This window comes from Gigantopelta aegis, chromosome 11 (genome assembly GCF_016097555.1).
Source record: "Gigantopelta aegis isolate Gae_Host chromosome 11, Gae_host_genome, whole genome shotgun sequence".
Taxonomy (NCBI): Eukaryota; Metazoa; Mollusca; class Gastropoda; order Neomphalida; family Peltospiridae; genus Gigantopelta; species Gigantopelta aegis.
Genome location: NC_054709.1, coordinates 4,484,707 through 4,511,035, shown reverse-complemented (window position 1 = coordinate 4,511,035; position 26,329 = coordinate 4,484,707). Strand labels below are relative to the sequence as shown.

Genomic DNA, 26,329 nt, shown 5'->3' with positions numbered 1-26,329 from the left:
TTCACATTCACACTTTAAAGGGACTGAGTTTACTGCATTGTAAGATGTTTCCGCCTAATAAAATATTTCTACGATTAAACTTACTTATTACATATATTTTCTTGTTTAGAATATCAGTGTCTGTATATTCAATGTGCAATGTGTTTCTGGTCGTCTTAATATTTCTAAGAAGCTCAAACTAGATTTTGTCTTCAATAATTTCGTACGTACGAAAAAACAATAGCTTAAGAAATAAAAGGAAATTTAACCTAGTACAAATATTAAAACGATCAGCTTAGACTAGGCCTGGACCCGTGCTTATAAAACGTTTAGAGTCCAGACTCAATCTTTAATGACGTCACACACATACAATTTGTATGGCGTTGTCATGATGGCGTTGTCATGACATTACTGTCTCAGACTCTATTAGCGTCTCGAGTCAGACTAGCTTGTAAAAAATCCAGAGCAATCTTTAATGACGTTCACATACACACGTTGTTAAAGTCTCAGACATTCCTCGAGTTAGACTAGGTCTGCCCGTGCTTGTAAAACGTTTAGTTCCCGCAATCTTTAATGACGCCACACGCAAGTTTGTATTGTCTGACGAGTGTTTAGACTCTATTAGCGTCTCGAGTCTAGACTAGGTTTGCTTGTTAAAATATCCAGTCAATCTGTATATTCAACGTGCAGTTTGTATGTGTTTGATGACATTACGTCTCAATATTTCTAGTCTAGACTAGGTCTGGGCCCGTGCTTGTAAAACATTTAGAGTCCAGACTCAATTTAATGTCACACGCTACAGTTTGTAATGTTGTACGTACGACTCTATTAGCGTCTCGAGTCAGATAGGCTGGGCCCGTGGTTGAAACGTTTAAAACGCAAAATTTATGACCTAGTACAAATATTAAAACGATCAGCTTAGACTAGGCCTGGACCCGTGCTTGTAAAACGTTTAGAGTCCAGACGCAATCTTTAATGACGTCACACACATACAGTTTGTATGGTGTTGTGATGACATTACTGTCTCAGACTCTATTAGCGTCTCGAGTCTAGACTAGGTCTGGGCCCGTGCTTGTAAAACATTTAGAGTCCAGACTCAATCTTTAATGACGCCACACGCATACAGTTTGTATGGTGTTGTCATGACGTTAGTGTTTCAGACTCTATTAGCGTCTCGAGTCTAGACTAGGTCTGGGCCCGTGCTTGTAAAACATTTAGAGTCCAGACTCAATCTTTAATGACGCCACACGCATGCAGTTTGTATGGTGTTGTCATGACGTTAGTGTTTCAGACTCTATTAGCGTCTCGAGTCTAGACTAGGTCTGGGCCCGTGCTTGTAAAACGTTTAGAGTCCAGACGCAATCTCTAATGACGCCACACGCATACAGTTTGTATGGCGTTGTCATGACGTTGGTGTCTCAAACTCTATTAGAGTCTCGAGTCTAGACTAGGTCTAGGCCCGTGCTTGTAAAACGTTTAGAGTCCAGACGCAATCTCTAATGACACCACACGCATACAGTTTGTATGGCGTTGTCATGACGTTGGTGTCTCAAACTCTATTAGAGTCTCGAGTCTAGACTAGGTCTGGGCCCGTGCTTGTAAAACGTTTAGAGTCCAGACTCAATCTTTAATGACGTTTAGAGTCCAGACGCAATCTTTAATGACGCCACACGCATACAGTTTGTATGGCGTTGTCATGACGTTGGTGTCTCAAAGGTCCACACGCATACAGTTTGTATGGCGTTGTCATGACGTTGGTGTCTCAAACTCTATTAGAGTCTCGAGTCTAGACTAGGTCTGGGCCCGTGCTTGTAAAACGTTTAGAGTCCAGACGCAATCTTTAATGACGCCACACGCATACAGTTTGTATGGCGTTGTCATGACGTTGGTGTCTCAAACTCTATTAGTCTCGAGTCTAGACTAGGTCTGGGCCCGTGCTTGTAAAACGTTTAGAGTCCAGACTCAATCTTTAATGACGTCACACGCATACAGTTTGTATGGCGTTGTCATGACGTTGGTGTCTCAAACTCTATTAGAGTCTCGAGTCTAGACTCTAAAGGTTTTATAAGCACCAGGCCTGATGTCCAATAAAGGAGAAACAAAAAGAGGTAATGAAACATTGATTTATTATTTCATTACAAACATGTATGAAACTCAGAAACAATATTTATTCCACTAATAATAATAAGAGTCACACACTCTGTATAAGTATATTTCTTGTGAATTCTATATATAGTGAAACTCTTCTAAATCGGACACCCTCGGTACCAAGTAAAAAAGTCCTGTTATAAGAGGTATCTGGTTTAGAGAGGTTCTCTTCTGTACAGATATTTAAAAAGGGGCTGCGAAAAACGTCCGATTTTGAGGGAATTCCGGTTTACAGAGGGTCCGGTTTTGATAGGTTTCACTACCAAAAGAATACAGATTACAGTCATGGCATATGTATACAGATAATATTATTATACAAGATGTAATAAATTGACAAGGCTGATAATTACACAAGAGTACATTCATTAGTATGTACAATGCGTATTAACAGTAAACAAAAACATCTTTATACAGTTCAATTCATTTAATGTTTTAAGTATGACACAAACAATGTGCAGCAACAACAACAAATTGAAGATCCCGAGTAAACAGCTGAAGCATAGTTAGTGGTATTTAATTATGTCATTTGGAGATCATTTTACAAATAGAGAGAATAGATAAGGCGACAGGGGTTCACCTTGTATTACTTCATATTTCTACCAGAAAGATCTCATTGTACAACATGCATAGACGTTCACCTTGTATTAAACCGAATTTATAACTGAAAAATCTCAGTCGTTTGCTTTGTATAACATTCTAAAGCTTTATATGTAAACATATAGTCCGTCCCATCCTCCTAAAAAAAACGTTGTTTTTTTTTGTTTTTTTTTTATAATTTCATTTTTGTTTAACGTAAGAAGAAAAGTAAAAGAGTTTTAGAAATAACCAAAAAAGTGTCACATTTGGAAAACAATCGGCTCAGAAATAAATAATTTGTAGGAAATTCCATAGCATGAAAAAAATTCGTTCCCCTCGAGATGGACTATAAATAGCAATTTTCATCCATAGTGCATTGATACCGGCCTCGGTGGCGTCGTGGCAGGCCATCGGTCTACAGGCTGGTAGGTACTGGGTTCGGATCCCAGTCGAGGCATGGAATTTTTAATCCAGATACCGACTCCAAACCCTGAGTGAGTGCTCCGCAAGGCTCAATGGGTAGGTGTAAACCACTTCTACCGACCAGTGATCCATAACTGGTTCAACAAAGGCCATGGTTTGTGCTATCCTGCCTGTGGGAAGCGCAAATAAAAGATCCCTTGCTGCCTGTCGTAAAAAAGAGTAGCCTATGTGGCGACTGCGGGTTTCCTCTAGAAAAATCTGTGTGGTCCTTAACCATATGTCTGACGCCATATAACCGTAAATAAAATGTGTTGAGTGCGTCGTTAAATAAAACACTTCTTTCTTTCTTTCCATAGTGCATTGAGGCCATTATGTGGAAAGCTTTGTGGTAGTCTACAAAACCACAGTGCTTTTTTTTAATGCCAATTGTGGTAGTTAGCGGATTATGAAGAAGAAAATAGCGTCAACGGTGTTAAAACTGGGCTTAAATCCAAACTGGCCATCAGATACAAGATTGACAAGATCTAATATTCGATATATTTCTCGCACTGGGGTGTCGTTAAACATTCATTCGTTCACACAGATACAAGGTTACTAAACCTCGGACACGCAAGTTGTTTAAAAGTCATGGGACTAGAAAAGGTCTTCGAATGATGACTCGTCGGGGTTTTTTTTAAATGTTTGGGGGGGGGGGGGGGTTGGGTTGGGGTTTTTTAATTTACGAAGGGGGTTTTGGAATATTACCATCAGTTGGAAAATGTCAGTCTAAAATACCAAATTAACAACATTTGCAGACAATAGATTCTTTCAATAAAAAAACCTCATATAAAATGCTACCAATAACAGGAATATCGTCGCAGTTTGCTTTGTCCAACATGATAGAAAAAAAACACGTTTAAGATATCATGTTTCTGTTATAGAGTTGTCCAGTTCTTCGTATCAAGTCTGGTTGCCATGCTTACCGACAGTCACTTTCTTCAATGCTATCATCTTTTGTAGAACACTCACAATAATAGACAAATTCATATATCGTAATATCACACTGACGATATTTTATGTTCATTAAAAACAAATGTGATATACCTTAGGGTTAGCTTCCCTTAGAGCAGTAATCATGTTTTCATTTTGCATCGAGTCATTTCGGGGTTTTTTAAAGCAAATTGTAAGTTTTAATATAATTATACTGCCATGATCAGAAAGAGTACTACTAAACAACACACACACACACACTCACACACACTCTCTCTCTCTCTCTCGCTCTCTCTCTCTCTCTCTCTCTCTCTCTCTCTCTCTCTCTCTCTCTCTCTCTCTCTCTCTCTCTCTCTCTCTCTCTCTCTCTCTCTCTCTCTCTCTCTCTCATATATTGAACAACAGCCACTAAAAACCGTCAATATTAATTAATTTGCTTTGTTTTGTTTTAAAATTTATTTTAAATTATATAGTTTCTATCCCGTTAGTTTTTGTCATTAAAATTATCAATGGCTTGTGTACATTTTAGACCAATTTCGATAGTCTAATTACCGAATTAATCTTATCATATACATGATATGTGATATTGGATATTGAGGTCAGGTCAGGTCAGGTCATATGTTTTAACGCGCGCATTCAGAGCAAGCTGTTGTAGCACACGCCTGACGTAGGCGCAGGGCCCGTGCTTATAAAACTTAAAGTCTAGACTTTAATAAAGTCCAGACTTTAACGTAATACTATTCGAATGGCGTTGCCATGACGTTAAAGTCTGGACTTTATTAAAGTCTAGACTTTAAGGTTTATAAGCACGGGCCAGGTGTCGACTTTCGCCAGAACTTGGATATTGTTCATTATCTGCTTTATACTAGTATATAGGCTGGAGTTAAAGGGACATTCCTAAATTTGCTGCATTGTAAGATGTTTCAGACTAATAACATATTTCTAAGATTAAACTTACATATTAAATATATTTTCTTGTTTAGAATATCAGTGTCTATATATTCAATGTGTCTGTATATTCAATGTGTTTCTGGTCGACTTAATATTTGTAAGAAGCCCAAACTGGATTTTGTCTCCAAATAATGTTGTACGTACGAAAAAACTAACATTTTAGGAAATAAAATTTAACCTAGTACAAATATTAAAACGATCATAAACACGTTTAATATACAGCCACTAATATTTTAAGCAGAAAAATATATTTGATATGTAATTACAATCGTTAAATAGTCTCTGCTAGTCGATAACATCTTAAAAAGTGCAGCAAACTCCGGAATGTCCCTTTAACCAGAGAAGTAAACACACAGGAAAGCAAAAGAGTTAAATCAACGGCAGAACAAAATAACGATCAGCCCAGTATCGTTTCCTTTACGACCACAACTGCAAGTAAACAGACTGACAAACAATCGACGTTAGACTTCATAATGCAGGAACTGAAAAAAATAATATCTCTGAAAAACAACAGCTCATTCAAGGGACATTCCTGAGTTTGCTTAAATTTTTAAGTTGTTATCGACTAACAGAGACTTTTTAACGATTGTAATTACATATTAAATATATTTTTCTGCTTAAAATATTAGTGGCTGTATATTAAACGTGTTTCTGGTCGTTTTGATATTTGCACTATCGTAAATTTCATTTTATTTTCTAAAATCTTTTTTTTCGTACGTACGAAATTATTTGAAGACAAATTCCAGTTTGGGCTTCTTACAAATATTAAGATGACCAGAAACACATTGCTAAATTGGAAGAGAAAGTTCAAAAGTGGGAAAGTAAAATATTTGATCTTAAAAAATAAAATGAAAACCTGAAAATAGAAAACATCAAGTTAACAAAGAGAATTGAAACTACCGAACAGAAAGTAAAGGAATGTGATTTTACAGCTAAACTGGCGTTTACACGAACCAACAATCTCGAACAATATACAAGAATATTCGGTATTCCAGATGAAAACAAAGAGGCAACCCACGAACTGACAATTGATAAATATCTGCGCCTGCTTGAGACAATTGGTATGAATGTTTCCAGTGAGGATGTTAGCATAGCGCACAGATTGGGTACCTTTCAGCACGACAGACCACGACCAATAATTTTGAAGTTTATATAGCAAGACGACATTAAATACAAGCGCTTACCAATCAACGTAAGTTGAAGGGCGCCGGCAGAGGCATCAGTGAGGACCTCACCAAGGAAAACTACCTATTTCTACAAAACGTAAAGTCGCATGACAATATCGAGGCTGCTTGGACAAGGGGTGGCATGGTTTCTGCTAAACTCAAATCAAATGGAAGGATATAATAAGGACGTAAAAATTACTTGATCACTTGAAAGCAACATATACTCCAAACATTATCAGTTTAAATTATTTCTCGAAACTATTAATTATGAAACTTTTTACTTTTTTATTTAATTATTTATTTAATCATTTGTATATTTATTTATTTATTTACTTAACTTACTTACCTACTGACTTATTGTATTTATATTTTTTCTATTTATTTATTTATAGATTTATTTATTTATTTATTATTTATTCGTTCATTTATTTATTTATTCTTTCATTCATTTATTCATAGTGTAATTATTTATTTATTTATTTATGTATGTATTTACTTTTATTGATTTATCAATATAGATATAGATAATTTCGTGTTCTTCTTACTGAATGTCTTATAAATATTAATATATCTAGTGCTACTACTGCTGTTTTATTATATTTGTAATATTAGTGTATTTATTTGACATACATTACGTGCACGTATACATGTGTTTGACGAAATATTTTTCCTCTTTTTAGGTATTCTATTACTTTTCTAAGCACTAGTTCGAATTTTGGTTTATCTTTTTTGTAGCTCAATGGGATGTAGATGTACGTTTCGTTTTTTTTTTGTTTTTTTTAAATGGATCACTGATTGATTGATTGATCTAATGGCTATTGTTTTTTTGTTTTTTTTTGTTTTGTTTTTTTTACATACTTATTAATACTAAATTCAGAGTAATAAAAAACACACCTAAAACTTAGGCATTTCAACTTGGGTTGGGACGAGGACACACCTCCCATGACAGTAGATTTGTTTTTGGGTTTTTTTGGTCTTATTTTCAGCATTATACATATCCAGTTGTGAAAAGTGGTGCGAAAGTGAGCGTGTGTATGTGTGTGTGTGTGGGGGGGGGGGGGGGCAGTTATGGTTGCTTCTTTGTTCTAGAATGTATGTATATACTATGAATATACCAGTGTTCATTGGTTTTTATTTGTTTAATATATACTGATGGAAAGAAATAAAGGATCACACAGATAGCAACAAGAAATAATGACTGCATCAAAAATCAGTTCATATTGTCCGAAGTTGACTGGGAAAATATAGGCAGCACATTCAACACTACAGACATTCAATCCCACATTACAACTTGGTATGAAATACAGACATTACTACGCTAGTATTGAATTAAATTTGGTCTACAAATTGATGTGTTCCCTTATTTCTTTCCATCAGTATATGTATTTCTGCTTTATATTTCACACCACTAAAAAACATCATCAATATTTTATTAGAAATTCATTTTTTTAAATATATCCTTCGACCTCTATTGTTGAATAGTATAGGCCTATGTCTGGCGAAAATAAGAATGACTGTTGGTATATATCTATCGCAGCTTTTAAGATTAAGAGTGACTCCTTGTGTTGTATTTGTATTTATGACTATCCTCGATGGTTCTCCTTTTATATGTATAACTGTGCCTTATATTTAGACAGTGGTTGTTATTTATTAGATATATTATCGATAGTTATTCACAATGGTTTTATGTAGCGACTTCAATATTTGTTCTTTAAACTGTCGAGGCCTTGGCTCTTTTGAAAAACTAAAAGATGTTTTCAATTCTTTAAGGGATAAATCATATTCAATTTATATGTTGCAAGATACTCACTTTACACAGGAAAAAGAACCTGTTATAAGATCCATTTAGGGTGGTGATTGTTTTTTTAATAGTAATAATAGTCGGTCTCGTGGAATCGCCACCTTATTTAATAACAATTTTGGTTATAAAATACGTAAGTATTATGCAGATAACCGTGGCAACTTGTTGATAATAGATATTACAATTAAAGATTTTCGATTTACCCTACTTAACTTATATGGACCTAATAGTGACCAGCCTAATTTCTTCACAACTATTACGGACAAAATTAAGGAATTTGGTAATAATTATTATTTAGTTGTTGGTGATTTTAACCTTATTTTACAAAAATTAAGGAATTTGGTAATAATTATTGTTTAGTTGTTGGTGATTTTAACCTTATTTTACAAAAATCATTCGATGCTTATAATTATCAAAATATAAATAATCCTCGAGCCAGAGAAGAAGTTTTGCAAATGATGGGTGAACTAGATCTGGTTGATGTATGGCGCGATCATAATCCCGATGTCCAACAGTTCACATGGAGAAGACGTTTTACAAATGATGGGTGAACTAGATCTGGTTGATGTATGGCGCGATCATAATCCCGATGTCCAACAGTTCACATGGAGAAGACGTTTTACAAATGATGGGTGAACTAGATCTGGTTGATGTATGGCGCGATCATAATCCCGGTGTCCCACAGTTCACATGGAGAAGAAGTTTTACAAATGATGGGTGAACTAGATCTGGTTGATGTATAGCGCGATCATAATCCCGATGTCCAACAGTTCACATGGAGAAGACGTTTTACAAATGATGGGTGAACTAGATCTGGTTGATGTATGGCGCGATCATAATCCCGGTGTCCCACAGTTCACATGGAGAAGAAGTTTTACAAATGATGGGTGAACTAGATCTGGTTGATGTATAGCGCGATCATAATCCCGATGTCCAACAGTTCACATGGAGAAGACGTTTTACAAATGATGGGTGAACTAGATCTGGTTGATGTATGGCGCGATCATAATCCCGATGTCCAACAGTTCACATGGAGAAGACGTTTTACAAATGATGGGTGAACTAGATCTGGTTGATGTATGGCGCGATCATAATCCCGGTGTCCCACAGTTCACATGGAGAAGAAGTTTTACAAATGATGGGTGAACTAGATCTGGTTGATGTATGGCGCGATCATAATCCCGATGTCCAACAGTTCACATGGAGAAGACGTTTTACAAATGATGGGTGAACTAGATCTGGTTGATGTATGGCGCGATCATAATCCCGGTGTCCCACAGTTCACATGGAGAAGAAGTTTTACAAATGATGGGTGAACTAGATCTGGTTGATGTATAGCGCGATCATAATCCCGATGTCCAACAGTTCACATGGAGAAGACGTTTTACAAATGATGGGTGAACTAGATCTGGTTGATGTATGGCGCGATCATAATCCCGATGTCCAACAGTTCACATGGAGAAGACGTTTTACAAATGATGGGTGAACTAGATCTGGTTGATGTAGGGCGCGATCATAATCCCGGTGTCCCACAGTTCACATGGAGAAGAAGTTTTACAAATGATGGGTGAACTAGATCTGGTTGATGTATGGCGCGATCATAATCCCGATGTCCAACAGTTCACATGGAGAAGACGTTTTACAAATGATGGGGTGAACTGGTTGATAGATCTGGTTGATGTATGGCGCGATCATAATCCCGATGTCCAACAGTTCACATGGAGAAGAAGTTTTACAAATGATGGGTGAACTAGATCTGGTTGATGTATGGCGCGATCATAATCCCGATGTCCAACAGTTCACATGGAGAAGACGTTTTACAAATGATGGGTGAACTAGATCTGGTTGATGTATGGCGCGATCATAATCCCGGTGTCCCACATCACATGGAGAAGAAGTTTACAAATGATGGGTGAACTAGATCTGGTTGATGTATGGCGCGATCATAATCCCGATGTCCAACAGTTCACATGGAGAAGACGTTTTACAAATGATGGGTGAACTAGATCTGGTTGATGTATGGCGCGATCATAATCCCGGTGTCCCACAGTTCACATGGAGAAGAAGTTTTACAAATGATGGGTGAACTAGATCTGGTTGATGTATGGCGCGATCATAATCCCGATGTAGGGCGCCAAAGTTCACATGGAGAAGAAGTTTTACAAATGATGGTGAACTAGATCTGGTTGATGTAGGGCGCGATCATAATCCCGGTGCCAGTTCACTGGAGAAGAAGTTTTACAAATGATGGGTGAACTAGATCTGGTTGATGTATGGCGCGATCATAATCCCGATGTCCAACAGTTCACATGGAGAAGTTTTACAAATGATGGGTGAACTAGATCTGGTTGATGTATGGCGCGATCATAATCCCGATGTCCAACAGTTCACGTGGAGAAGACAAAATCCCCTTAAACAAGCTTGGCTACTTTTTTTTATCTCACAAAACTTGTATCCTTTTGTTGTTGACACAAATATAACTTCAGGTTATCGATCAGATCACTCTTTGATAAGCTTAAAAGCGAACTTGACTAACCAATAAAAAAGGAATCCATATTGGAAATTTAATAACTCTCTACTAGTTGATAAAGAATACGTAAAGGTGGTCAGAGAAGTAATTTCTAACGTAGTGCAGCAATATGCAGCCAAACAAAATGAACAAATATCACTAGACGATATATATCAATCGGCAATTAATTTTAACATTAATGATCAGTTGTTTATGGAAGTGTTGCTTATGGAGATCCGGGGTAAAACAATTTCTTATGCCTCATTTAAAAAGAAAGAAACAAATAAACTTGAAGAGATTTTAAACGTGGAAATAAATACATTGGAAAATAACATAGACAATATCGATTTTGATCTGCTAGAAGCAAAAAACCAAGAGTTAGAATATATAAGAAGGAAAAAGATGGAAGACATTCTAATACATTCCAGAGCCAAATGGATCGACGAGGGAGAGAAAATTAATAAATATTTTTGCAATTTAGAAAACAGAAACTTTATCAGCAAATCTATGACTAAAATTGTACCAGACAATGGTACTATTGTATCAGACACACGAGATATATGTATGGAAGCTAAGAAATGTTATGAAACGTTGTTTTCATCAAAAGAACATTTAATTCTTCAGTACGATCTTGATTCCATTTTTTCAAAACTTTCGAAGTAAATAAATTAAATGACGAAGAAGTAAATTCCCTTGAAGGAGAAATTACTTATGATGAATTGTTAAATGCTTTAAAAAAAAACCCACAAAAAATAAGAGCCCTGGCACAGATAGATTTAGATTAATTTTTTGTTCTGGAAGATATTGGCATCTACTTACTAAGATCAATAAATGAAGGTTTTTAAAAAGGTGAACTTTCTGTCACTCAAAAGCAAGGAATTATTACATGTTTCCCTAAAGGTGATAAACCAAAACAATTTTTTTTTAAATTGGTATCCAATCTCTCTCATGAGCTGCTCTCTTAAAATACTGTCTTCAGTCATTGCTGAACGTCTAAAAAAGGTTCTTCCAAAATTAATTAGTCGAGACCAAACTAGTTTCTTGGCAAATAGATATATTAACATTCGTTTAATATATGATTCGTTTGTTAATATTGAATTAATTAATATTTCAGGGATGCTATTTTTAGTAGATTTTGAAAAAGCCTTTGATTCAGTATCCTGGTCCTTCATTGAAAATACTTTATCTTTTTTCGGCTTTGTAAATGACGTAAAAAGATGGATCCAAACATTACATAAATATATTAAATCTTGCTTAATAATTAATGGTACCTTATCTCTATGGTTCGAAATTCATAGCGGCTGTAGACAAGGCGACCCAATATCTCCATATATTTTATTATTATGTGTAGAGATTCTGGCTCTTATGATTAAGGATAATCCAGGTATTAAAGGTTTAACTTTTAATAATCAGAATCTCCTCATGACACAATATCCAGATGACACCGAATTCATCCAGGATGGGAGTCAAACATCGTTGGAAACAACAGTTATGGTACTCAATGACTTTGCAAATATGTCTGGTCTGGTTATTAACTATGATAAATCTCAAGTTATATGGATAGGTTCCAAAACAAATTGTAAAGATGTATATTTACCAAACCTAAAACTTGAATGGAATCCAAAAATATTTAAGATTCTTGGAATAAAGTTCACAACAAATATTAAAGAAATTACCAACATTAATTTTGAAAATAAATTATTTGAAATTGAACAAATTATTAATATAGATGGATGAAACGTTTTATTACCCCCTAGGTAGAATTGCTATAATTAAATCATTGCTTATTTCTAAACTCAATTAACTTTTTTTGACTCTTCCTACCCCCCCCCCCCCCCCCCCCCAGGCCATTTTCTTAAAGAATTAAACCATATGCTATTTAAATTTGTCTGGAGTAATAAACCTGATAGAATAAAAAAAACCAGTAGCTTGCCGTCCTGTTAGTGACGGAGGACTAGGTATGGTTGATATATATTCATATGTAAAAGCGCTGACACTTATATGGACTAGAAAGATTCTCGATGTTACACTTATTGGACAAAATAAATAACTTATTTTGGAAAGACTGTTTGAATGCCTTCAAATGTTTTGCTGATAACATTTCATGTTCATCCCTTGAAGAATTTTTAACAACCAGTATTTTACAATCCTAATATTTGTATTGACAAAAGCCTTTTTATAACACGAAATGATATCAAAAAGGCATCTCACAAATTACAGACCTTTTTAATAGAAAGGGTAAAATTTGTACTTTAATGGAATTTCAAGACAATTGCGACACTGAAATATCGTTTGTGACTTATTATGGTGTTGTTCAAGCATTTAGAAAATATTTCTCAAGTTTAAAAATTGTACAACCAGACACCTTCTCTTTACTGGATGACACTAATGTTACGAGGAAACTCTTCTCAATTAAAAAGGGCTCTAAACAATACTATTATATATTAACAAATAAAAATAACATTATAAAAGCTGAATCAAAATGGGAAGAATTCTTTCATTCCGACATCGACTGGACAAAAATATACTCCAAGCCGTTTAAGACAAACCCAGATACAAAGTTACGATGGTTTCAGTGCAGGTGACTACATAGAATTATCACAACTAATCTGTTTTTTATTATTAAAAATCAACAAAACTGATAATAATCTTTGACCATTTTGTAAAGGTACTCCAGAAACTATAGTTCATCTCTTCTGGGAGTGTATTCCAGTCAAACCATTTTGGAATGCTTTTGTCCAACTGATACACGATAACTGTCAGCACATTTATAACTTGTCTCTTGATGCCGAATTGATTCTTCTTGGTGAAAATAATAAAACAAAAACATGATATTTTTTATCTCTTTTTATTACTTTCAAATTCTTTATTTACAAATGTAAAGTAACGGATACATTACCAAATATTGAACATTTCAAATATGTTCTAAAATCAAGATATATAATTGAACCAAGCATCCATCATAGTAAAAGTTTACACCATAAATTCCAAACAAAATGGGCTGTTTCATAATGTATGTAATATGTAGCCAGGCAATAATTGGACAGAATTTTATAGTAATATTTTGTTTTTGTGTGTGTTTGTATTTCGATTGTCATATACATGCTAGATATACAACCCAACTATAATGGTGTATGGTTGTTGTTTTGTTTGTTGGTTGTTGTTGTTGGATTTGTTTTGGGGTTTTTTTGTGTTTTATATATCTATGTATGTATGTGTGGATGGATGCATGAGTCTGAACACGTATGTGTATGTCGGTGTACATCGATATGTAAATATACCTCTTTCATCTTAATGTCTATATATGTGTGCGCGTATATAATGGAAGGAATATTTTAATAAATAAATCTTCGCAGACAAAAAGTGCTCTAATGATGTCGTTAAACAAAACAAATTTAAAGCTTTGTATTTTCTTCAATGAACCAAGGTATGTCAATCAATGAAATATCATTTATGTTCATTAGTCTTACTTGCACGTGATTATATCTATTAAACCACACTCACCACGGTCTTATACATCTATATATTTACATGTATATAATTGTATATACGTATCTGTACATTGTATTATGTTGAGTAATAAGGTGATGAGTTGTATAACTAAATGCAAATAAATCACTTATCTCTAATTATCGCTACTTCTTTCTTTCTTTCTCTCCCTCCCTCCTTCCTTCTCTATCGGTCTCCCTTATATATATATATATATACATATCTCGTAATCACCATCTTTGACAACTAATAGTCACTGATTAAATAAAGTGCATGCTGACATTGATCTTGCTCTTCAACTATTTATGCATGCCCCTATACCACTAAGGTTTCAGGCATGTCCATCTCAGGTCCGGTCTCTGGCATGGCTAGGAATCTGACCCGGGACACAAGCTAACATTGATAGCACACGTGAATATTATGTATATAATTGGTGTTACATGAACACATTATTAAAGGGAAACAACTTTGATGCTTATACCAACAATACGTGGAAGGGAACTAACTTTGGATGGAAGTTCCGTGATATTCTCTTCGCGGTTGTTTCCCTTGACAAATTATGCTTAATACTTTTCTTCGCAATTGCGCCCCCCCCCCCCCCCCCCCGAAAAAATTCGGAAAGCATTATAGAAACTTAAAGAAAAGGAGTTTTACACTATTAACTACTCAGTTGCCCCCCACCCCCCACCCCCAAAACAAAAAATCCTAGCTACGGCCCTGTAAACCCCCATATGCACTGTACTATCATGGGTCGAAATTGGTTGAATTCCTGTCGGACATTCGTGCCCGTAAGCTACAAATTCTATGGGATGGAACAAAGACAAGCCGGTCCAAACTTGATCATAAACTAACTGTACGTCAGACGGGACACAAAGTAAAACATATTTCACAGCCCGTGGTGATGATAAACGGAACAAAACGGTCGGGATGGCCATATTTCGACCCATGACTATGTACACATTTTTATGAGAATATATTTACTGCATATAGACTTTAGCTAATGAAAGTTTTGGGATTTTCTTACACAAGTTATTTTATATATCTCACATATTGGAGATTTCTTTTTAAAGACATCGAATTGGCTGCACCATGATAATGACCTTAATCTTGCCAATTAACCACGGCAATCGGCAGTGCCGTGGAGATTGCTGCAGTGTTTACATTTTTTCGTGGATTTTATTTTGCAGTGAAAATTTTAATTTTCTATGTCAATTTTCTTACTTAATTACTTCTTTTATTAAATTTCTCTCCTATACGTTAACCGCAAAACTGCCGAGAGAAATGCCGTGGTGAATATTTTGTCCAGGACCTATTTTTATGCCATGATCATTTTCTTAATTGCTAGAGTTGTGACCTAGACGACAGAACCAAATCGTCCACCGATACTGACTGCCGCCTGTAAGTTAAATGTGCATGTACAAAATGCCGCAAACACATTTTGTTTTGAAAAGGCGTTTAACTTTCTCTTTCACCTGTTTTGTCGTTTGTTGATTTTATTTTCCCGGATATATAAAACAGGATTACTACACTCGTGTCCGTTAGATATCAATTACATTATTAAACTGGTTGTTTAAAAGCGTAAACTTGAGGTTCTTTATGTTCACGCTTGTTCTAATTTCTCAACAGAAGACGATGGTATGGGCAATTTTCCTGGAAGATCCTCGGCGAATTCTATACTTCCGGTGATATCTTCGATCTCCTTCTTTGTGTCGTCAGTGTTGACGGCGTCGTACTTCCGGGAGGAAATGCAGCCGGAAAGACCACGGTTTCCGGCAGAAATGGAAAATACACAGTTGTAAACAAGAGCCCCACAGGCACCGCCTACCATTGGTCCAACCCAGTAGATCTGTCGACAAAAATAAATATATTAACAAGCATTCTGAGAGTACTGCTAAAGCAATACATGCCCCCTATAGGGCCCAACAAATGTTCGTATCTTCTAAGGTACGACCCGGGGGCGGGGGGGGGGGGGGGGGGGGGTTATCGGGCAGTTTTTATCTGGGTAAAATTTCGGGCCAATCAACCCCTCCAGCCCCCCTAAATCAAAGAGTCCCCATACGCCCATGGTCAAGGGTCATATTTTTGTCACAAACGGGTAAATTGTCATTAAAGTCAAACTTGGTCAGTACATGATAAAGCTATATGCAAAATGTCATAAAATGTCAAGTCCGGAAAACAGGTTTTAATATCTCCTACGTTCAAGGGCCATAAGTCTGTAAATACGTCAATAAACATCAATAGCAGATTCAGACCACCATGTTAGTGCTTATATTGAAACAGGGCCAGGAATAGCCCAGTGGTAAAGAACACGCCTGATGAGTGGTCGGTCTAGGATCGATCCCCGTCGGTGGGCCCACTGGACTATTTCTCATTCCAGCCAGTGCAACACGACTGGTATACCAAAGGCGTGGTATGTGCTATCCTGTCTGTGGGGTGGTGCATATATAAAAGATCCCTCGCTACTAAAGGGAAAATGTAGCGGGTTTCCTCTCTAAGACTATATGTCAAAATTACTAAATGTTTGATATCCAATGGCCGATGATTAATAAATCAATGTGATCTAGTGGTTTCGTTAAACAAAACAAACGTTTTTATAGTGAAACATTTTAGGGCAGGTTACAGTGGGGATTGATCGTACGATTCTGGTCAGCAAGAATTATTATTTCAGCTACAATAAGGGTATCGCTCCAGAAGAAAAAAAAAAAAATCACAAAAAAAAGTTTCGACGTTTGTCGGTGTGACATCTACATGTAAATCAGCATTGCGACATTTGTGGTTAATACTTTTGTGACATTTGTCACCGATTGTGTGACATTAATTTTGTCGATGACATTTGCGTTAGTGAAATTGCGAAATTTGTCGTGGCACTACACACGGGTCCATTTGTAAAACCTTTATACATATATGTTATTTGGACAAATGCATTTGTATTAAATTTAATATGTCTGCCAACAATCAATAGTTCGTCAATAAACTCTATTATTAGTAGTAGTACAGTTTCCTCTTTTTTGTGTGTTTGTTTTGTTGTTGTATTTGGAGAAACAGGCGTGATGGAATCCTTTCGATTCCATCCAGAACTTATTTTACAGTTCCTACGTGATACTGCGTTTTATTGTAACTTTTAAATATCTAACTGTGATATTTGTATTTTTGCACAGTTCTTTACACTGTGTTTTAATTTAACTGTTAAATTTTTATAGTGATGTTGATCATAATTTTTTGCATTTACCATAGTTTGACACCCAATAGCCGATGTATTTTTCGTGCTGGGGTGTCATTAAACATTCATTCATTCATTCATTCATTCATTCATTCATTCATTGTTGTTGTTGTTTGCGGTGGTTTTGTTGTGGTTGTTTTATTTTGTTGTTGTTGTTGTTGTTGTTTGCTTTGTTTTGCTTTGTGAGGTAGGGCCTAATTTATTAATATTTTCTTTTGATTTCAGGAACAAAATTGGGAATGCGAAACTAATGTAGCAGAGTGTATATGCGATGTGCGGTGTGCGTGGAAGCGTGACGGCATAATAAGTCTGCCCGGGGGACATAAGCACCGCGACCCTGTGTTTAGGTCAATACCAGGGGAACGACCGCACACAGTGATCGCTTCTCTTCAATGCATACATTCAAAAGAAACACACTTTACCGTGACAACTACCACCCCCACCCCCACTCGTTTGAAATACCATTTTTAATGACGTTTTTATTTTTAAATTCATCCTCTTTATTATACAAGGTTTTTTTTGGTAAAACAAAAACTGTATTAAATTTTTATAAAATCACACACACACACACACACACACACACACACACACACACACACACACACACACACACACAAATACCACGGCCTTTGATATATATATATATATATATATATATATATATATATATATATATATATATATATATATATATATATAGATATATATATATATAGTGTGTGTGTGTGTGAACTCACGCTCTACCCCCCACCTCAAAAAAAATATAAAAAAATAAATAAATAAATAAATAAATAATAATAATAATAATAAAAATAAATCAAATCTTGGTTACGCCAGTATACAAGTTACATCAAATTGCTTCGAAAACGCGTCTTTTGGGAATCTTAATTTCATAAAGGTTGCAGGGAGCATGCCCTCGACTCCCTATAGATCTTGCTCCCCTTGGGAGCTCGGCTTATTCACCCTTGACAAACTTTTCAGAATTGTGTTACCCCTCTTTTCAAAATCCTAGATCCGCCCCTGTTAATTTGGTTCTCTGAACGGCGTTCTGAATGGCATTCATGACGTGTAGCTTAGTACAATACCGTCTGACTGCTGAACTTAGAGATTTCAATCTCAGTTCAACAACAAAAGCTCAACAAGACTTAGCATTGTACAAAAGAAAATCATGCTACCCAGATTATGTCTATGTATATATCTCTATACATTCTAAGGGCCGAATTTACGAGGCCTGTTTTTTTCTTACACGCAGGTGTTGTAAATGTAAATTGTAAATGCATGTAGTTACACGCGTGTACGTCTAATTGCCGTGTACATTTGGCCCTCTATGTATTGCCTTTGGGCGTAAAGGCACGGAAAACGATACCGTAAAATATATAGTAGTATAATATGTTTCGACGAAACCAATTCAACTTGAACTTAAAGGCATATTTTCACAGACCACTGACCTATTTAATGGTCTAACAAGGCCGGCACCTGTGCCCAGGACAGGCGTGCGCTAAAACAGCTTGCTCTGAATGTGCACGTTAAACCCTATTGGATTGGATTGGATTACCTGAACAAAAATAATTTGATTTGTCCCTAAATGTACTTTATTCAACCATCTTCATAACCACCATACTCCATTTATTAACGACATTTTGTAAAAATAATTGAATTATGACAATGGTGCATAATTCAAAATCTAAAATTGGTGAGATTTCACTCCATCATAGTTTAGTTAGGGTGATGCAATAGCTAGATTCGGTTTCCAACAATTAATGTACTTTTTAGTTATTATCCATATTTAGAGAAATAGGTCCTTAAATCCGTGACAGTACGCCTTTAAATATGGTACATCATATCGCTCCTTTTAAATTTGTGTGATAAATAACTACAAATTAACCAATCCTAAAATAATCTTTGCATAAATAATTCAGGAAAATCGAAATTGTAATGTTCTTTTACATTGTGCAAAGAGATTAAAGTTTTTTTGTTTTTTTAACGACACCAATGGAGCACATTGATGTGTTAATCACCGGCTATTGGATGTCAAACATTTGGTAATTCTGACATATAGTCTTAGAGAGAACTTCATGTTTTGAATTACCACAGTTTGACACCCAATAGCCGATGTATTTTTTGTGCTGAGGTGTCGTTAAACATTTATTCGTTCATTCTTAGAGAGAAAACTCGCTACATTTTTCCATTAGTTGAAAGAGATCTTTTATATGATCATCCCGCGGACAGGATAGCATATACCATGGCCTTTGATATAACTCCGTGCAAAGAGAGTCGTATTTAGGACGACTATATATATTCCTGTTTTGTCGCGTCATAACAAATTATATGAAATCGGCGAATCCAAAAAATCGGGCAAGTCGACTGGTTAGAACCGTCAGAGACATATGAGTTGCACAAACACAAAACACTATATCAGCAATATCCGTCTGGTATAACGTCACGGAGTGATTGCCTCTACTCAACGCGTCCATTTCCGTCGATATGGTATAGAAAAAAGTAGTTTTACTTAAAGGGGAACTATAGTGTATTTTCAGGAGACAGAATCGCTAGGCAGAGCGGATCTAGGGGAGGTAAAGTCCCCCCTAAATATATTTCAAGTGCCTCTTTTTCTGTCTTGCCCATTGAACTATTTGTCGTTCCAGCCAGTGCACCACGACTGGTATATCAAACGCCGTGGTATATGCTATCCTGTCGTTGGGATGGTGCATATAATTGATCCCTTGCTACTAATGTAAAACAAATGTAGCGGGTTTCCTCTCTAAGACTATATGTCAAAATTACCACATGTTTTGACATCCAATAGCCGATGATTAATACATTAAATCTGCTCTAGTGATGTCGTTAAAAAAATTAATTGGGTTGCCGTCCGTACGTCGAAACTGTCCACTTCTTTTCATTACAAAATGAACAAAAATAAACGCAGTTACCCATTGCAGTTCCATCCTTCCGACAATCACCGCTGGACCCAAGTTACGTATTGGATTCATGCACCCGCCGGAAATATGCCCCTGTGAAGAGAAAAACAGAATGCATTTACAGAGGCGGATCTAAGGGGGGCGCCACCCCCACCCCCCCCCCCCTACATTTTGCGACAGAGATCGAAGATGCAAAGTTTCTAAGAGGTCCGTGGGTACGCTCCCCCGTAAAATCTTGAAAATTAGATGTCCTGAAATGCAATTTCCGGCATTCTACAAGTAACATTCATCTCTGCCTTAAGAGATAACATTTTTGATTTGGAATTATTGGGGGGGGGGGGGGGGGGGGCGCTAGATACCCCCACCCCACCCCGCCTGAATATTAATGTCTAGAACACGAACTACGTATAACGAATTAATTTTTAAAACAAACAACATGGGTGACGGACAGGTGGACACTTGACGTCATCCCCACGGCACTGACTAACGACCGTCGGTAGTAGGGCAGTATGGTAGTCTAGGTGATTACAACTGCCTCTTAACAAAGCCCACAGCTAAAACCCGATGGGAAATGGCAAGTGTCTGTCGCGGTTGGAGAGACAAGGACTGGAATGTGGAGGTGGGCAGCGAATGAAGTTGAAAGATAGTAGGAGCTGCCTGATTTGGAAGAAATGAGATGGAATTCAAAGGAAAGAAAGGAGACGGGGCAGTAGGATAAAAAAAAAACACACAAAAAAAACACAACAACAAGCAAACAAAAACCACGTGACATCATCAGGCGCAGAGATGGAGTCAACCCCCTGCTCCCAGCGAATTTTAATTTTGTTTTCAAATATTTTCCAGAAGAACACGATCAGACACCCCCCACCCCCCACCCCCCATCTAAAATACCGTTCACCTGGGCCCGTGCATATAAAACTTAAAGTGTAGACTTTAATAAAGTCCAGACTTTAACGTAATGCTATTTGAATGGCGTTGCCATGACGTTAAAGTCTGGACTTTAAGGTTTATAAGCACGGGGCCAGATCCCAGACCTAGTAAATAAGCCAAATAGTCAATTATAACACTTGCAACTTTAGATCTCAAACATTTGGTAATTTTAACTCGTACTTTTTTAAGGAAACCCGTCATATTGTTTCCATTAGCAGAAAGGGATCTTTTCATGCAGAGAGAGAGGACGATGAAGAAGAAGATAATAAAAAAGAGGGGGAAAAAACGAACAAAACCCCTAACAGAAGAGTCGACACTATAGAATGATTTACAGGGTGTATTTTGTTTTGGTTCTTTCTGGACCGTGATTCTCGACATTGTCCACAGATTGTCTTACGGCTCGCCTTACCTGAAAAGGGACAGGTATAGAGTGACGCACAATGGAAATTAATGGTTTGTGGTATTCCGAGACTGAAATGTAATTAAATACAATACTGCGAAGAAGGTGACACGTGATCGCAAATCCTCTTCGTACGTGATACATTGCGCGCAAAACATATAATTTATGAGTACACTAGAGACTACCAGTCCGATATTTAATTCCCATTTCTATGATGTCGCACAACTGCTTTAACTGGATCACTTGTTAAAAGTATCTATTTACAGCTGTGGCAGACTTGTGCTAGTGTCATACTATCAACTGCCAGCACAAAGTTGGCCAACTTGAAAGTCGCGTTGTAATTTCCCAAACTCCCGACTTACGACTGGTGCGCCCAGATTAACAACCAATGGCCTATACGACGAGAGTCAAGTTGTAAGAGCGCCCAGACTAGCAACTGGACAGTCGTAGAAGTCGTGAAAAGTTGGCCAACTTTCTGCTGGCAGTTGGTAGTCTGAGCGTAGAATTAATATCCGCATGTATGTATGTATGTATGTATGTATGTAGGCGGGTGTGGGCATGTATGTATTAATGTATGAATATCTATATATTGTATGTATGTCGAGGTTGACTATTACATACATAGATCTTAACGCACTGGCGCAGGGGATAATTAAATCCTTTCTGGCCTCAAAAATTGTCCCATGCCGTTGCTGGGACTCGAACCTGTGGCACCGATTCGCCCGCAAATTGCAAAACTAACCACGATACGCTCTGAGCTATCGAAACTTCCATAAAAAGGAAGTTTCTTTAACTCAACCATGTGCATGGGGCCTACAATCTACGCGGTCGATCCCGCTTACGTACATGAAACAGTGGGCAGACCTGGCACTGGCTAGTATGTATTGATGTATGAATATATATATATTGTATGTGTGTCGAGGTTGACTGGACAGTCGTAGAAGTCGTGAAAAGTTGGCCAACTTTCTGCTGGCAGTTGGTAGTCTGAGCGTAGAATTAATATCCGCTTATGATAGGATATGCTTACGTGTTTACCCCCGAAAACATGATGATACCACTGTTTTTTTACCACAGCTGTTTACAGTTTTCATTCAGATTAAAGTCACCGGCCCTAGTTTTTAAACGTACCATGTATGTATGTATGTATGTATGTATGTATGTATGTATGTATGTAGGCGGGTGTGGGCATGTATGTAGGTATGTGGGCATGTATGTAGGTATGTGGACATGTATGTCGGTACATTTGTATGTGGGCATGTAGGTATGTATGTGTTGATGTATGAATATCTATATATTGTATGTATGTCGAGGTTGACTATTACATACATAGATATTAACGCACTGGCGCAGGGGATAATTAAATCCTTTCTGGCCTCACAAATTGTCCCATGCCGTTGCTGGGACTCGAACCTGTGGCACCGATTCGCCCGCAAATTGCAAGGCTAACCACGATACGCTCTGAGCTATCGAAACTTCCATAAAAAGGAAGTTTCTTTAACTCAACCATATGCATGGGGCATGTGTGTAGGTACATTTGTATGTGGGCATATAGGTATGTATGTGGGCATGCATGTAGGTATGTGGGCATGTATGTAGGTATGTAGGCATGTATGTAGGTATGTATGTATGTATGTGGGCATGTGTGTAGGTATGTGGGCATGTATGTAGGTATGTGGGCAGGTATGTGGGCATGTATGTAGGTATGTATGTAGGTATGTGGGCATGTATGTAGGTATGTGGGCATGTCTGTAGGTATGTGGGCATGTATGTAGGTACATTTGTATGTGGGCATATAGGTATGTATGTGGGCATGTATGTAGGTATGTGGGCATGTATGTAGGTATGTATGTAGGTATGTGGGCATGTATGTAGGTATGTGGGCATGTCTGTAGGTACATTTGTATGTGGGCATATAGGTATGTATGTGGGCATGTATGTAGGTATGTAGGCATGTATGTAGGTATGTATGTATGTATGTGGGCATGTGTGTAGGTATGTGGGCATGTATGTAGGTATGTGGGCAGGTATGTGGGCATGTATGTAGGTATGTATGTAGGTATGTGGGCATGTATGTAGGTATGTGGGCATGTATGTAGGTATGTGGGCATGTATGTAGGTACATTTGTATGTGGGCATGTAGGTATGTATGTGGGCATGTATGTAGGTATGTGGGCATGTATGTATGTGGGCATGTATGTAGGTATGTGGGCATGTATGTAGGTATGTGGGCATGGCATATATGTAGGTATGTGGGCATGTTTGTAGGTATGTGAGCATGTGTGTAGGTACATTTGTATGTGGGCATGTAGGTATGTATGTGGGCATGTATGTAGGTATGTGTATATGTATTTATGTAAGTATCTGTTTGTATATCTATGTTTGTGTATAGGTATCTATATATTATTTGTGTATGTATGTGGGTATGTATGTATGTATGTGGGTATGCACGTATTTATGCATGTGGGTATGCACGTATGTATGTATGTATGTATGTATGTATGTATGTATGTATGTGAATGTGTATGTATATTGATCTACATATTTTTGTCAATGGTAAGCTGTTCCACGCTTCTGGGGTAGTATCATGTCCATTTTATCCTTTCTTTCTTTTTTTCTTTCTAATTTGTTTACATTCTTCACTCATAAGTTCCTTTTATTCCTCATCCGATATAGGCAAACCGCAAGTTGTGTATTTTAGGTTGGTCTGCCTATATGTATTGTTTACTGTATCTACAGAAAAACGTCTGGGATACAGATTATATCAGTTAACTGTCAAGGATTGGGTGATCCGGGAAAAAGAAAAGACGTATTAAATTACTTGAAACAAAAGAACTTAAACATGTCTACAAGATACACATTTTAAAAGCGAACTAGAACCCTATATCGAAACACTGTGGGGATATAAATGCTCCTTCAGCTCGTTTTCAAGTAATTCAAGAGGTGTTGCTATACTACTGAACTCAGAACAATAATTTTGAATATACATTACATAAAACGTATACCGATATTTCAGGTTTTTGTTGTCTAGCAGAGCCTAAGAGAGCTTTGTGAATTAGGCCCCAGATAGCTAATGTGTGTGAATCAAGACAACATGCTGGAGAATTATAGCATAAATATGAATCAGTGGCGGATCCAGAAAATCCATTTAGGGGGGGGGGGGGGGAGGGGCAGTGACATGAGGTGGAATGCCAAGGGAACTTTGCGGGAGGTTTGGAGGGGGATCGTAAAAAAATTAAAATTAATATATAATAAAATTATAACTAGATCCGCCTCTTTGAATATAATATATATATAAGCTATAAGCGTGAAACTCAAAACAAATAAGCAACACATGTATGAGTGTTGGTATAATAATAAAGTCTTCCTATTGGCAATAGAGATTGGGGATTTCCCAATTAGCTCAGTTGGCGTCAGACATATGGTTAAGAACCACACAGATTTTGAGGGGAAACCCGCTATCGCCACATAGGCTACTCTTTTACGACAGGCAGCAAGGGATCTTTTATTTGCGCTTCCCACAGGCAGGATAGCACAAACCATGGCCTTTGTTGAACCAGTTATGGATCACTGGTCAGTGCAAGTTGTTTACACCTACCCATTGAGCCTTGCGGAGCACTCACTCAGGGTTTGGAGTCGGTATCTGGATTAAAAACCCCATGCCTCGACTGAGATCCGAACCCAGTACCTACCAGCCTGTAGACCGATGGCTAACCACGACGCCACCGACTTAACACAAGAATACAATTGTTATAACTGTTCGTGGCCTATAGCTTCGGGACTTCGTGTTTACCTGGGGGCGGGACGTAGCCCAGTAGTAAAGCGTTCGCTTGATGCGCGGTCGGTCTGGGATCGATCCCCGTCGGTGGCCCATTGTGCTATTTCTCGCTCCAGCCAGTGCGCCACGACTGGTATATCAAAGGCCGTGGTATGTGTTATCCTGTTTGTGGAATCATGCATACAAAAGATCCCTTGCTGCTAATCGAAAAGAGTAGCCCATGAAATGGCGACAGCGAGTTTCCTCTCTCAATATATGTGTGGTCCTTAAGCATATGTCCGACGCCATATAACCGTAAATAAAATGTGTTTAGTGCGTCGTTAAAGGGACATACCCAATTTTTCAAACACTAAGGCATATTTTTGACTATTATAGCCGTTTTTGATAACTGAAATCATACTTTACTTAGGTTTTATGGTTTAGATTATCAAAGTGTTTTTGGTCATCCTGGTGCTTTTAATATCACAAAATGCATTTTCCATATTTTTTAAAACGCACGTGCGTCTGAGAAGTAACAGTTATGATGGAGTCGAGTTTTAGTCTATTTTTAGAGGGTATTTCACCATTTCAAAGTCAGACTCATGTTTCACTCAATTATAACTTTATCCAAATGTATTACAGGTTTGTAGATTAACTAAACTTAAGTGTTAATTTTCAAGGAGTATGTAGTGATATTGATATAAATTGCTCCTAGTGGCAGTAGATAGCACGAGCTAGCATTCGATCAACTAACAACAAAACAAACAAAAACTAGCTCTATTTTCATTTTGGCGAACCGATCCAAATAGTAGAAGGGGGGGTCTCTCCCCCCCCCCCTCCTCCCACTCAAAATTACGCGTACAAATTACCTTCAAGAAATCACGCCACAATTTCTACTTGGTTATAATCCCATTGGTTATAATTTGCAACTTCAAGAGCACAAAAAAAACCACACTCGCCCGCATCCGACCCCGGCTTGGCTGTTTGTGTTTCATTGCACTTGCCAGCGCGGGGATCCCTCTCCACTCACCCCCAACCTTCTCTGTCCCGGACAGAAGAACAAGAATACAAATATAACCCAGTCAGGACCCGTAAC

At 37.3% G+C, this 26,329-nt stretch overlaps 1 protein-coding gene across 1 annotated transcript in view; it reads right to left on the bottom strand.

Annotated features, from left to right (window-relative positions):
- Positions 1-13,354: 13,354 nt before the first annotated feature.
- Positions 13,355-26,329, bottom strand: part of LOC121385002 (aquaporin AQPAe.a-like) — a 31,306-nt gene continuing 18,331 nt past the window's right edge. The window contains exons 2-3 of the mRNA XM_041515526.1: positions 20,162-20,242; positions 13,355-15,857 (exon numbers count right to left, since the gene is read on the bottom strand). Coding sequence (XP_041371460.1) covers positions 15,612-15,857; positions 20,162-20,242 — 327 coding nt within the window. The 3' untranslated portion in view covers positions 13,355-15,611. The remainder of the gene's footprint in view (positions 15,858-20,161; positions 20,243-26,329) is intronic.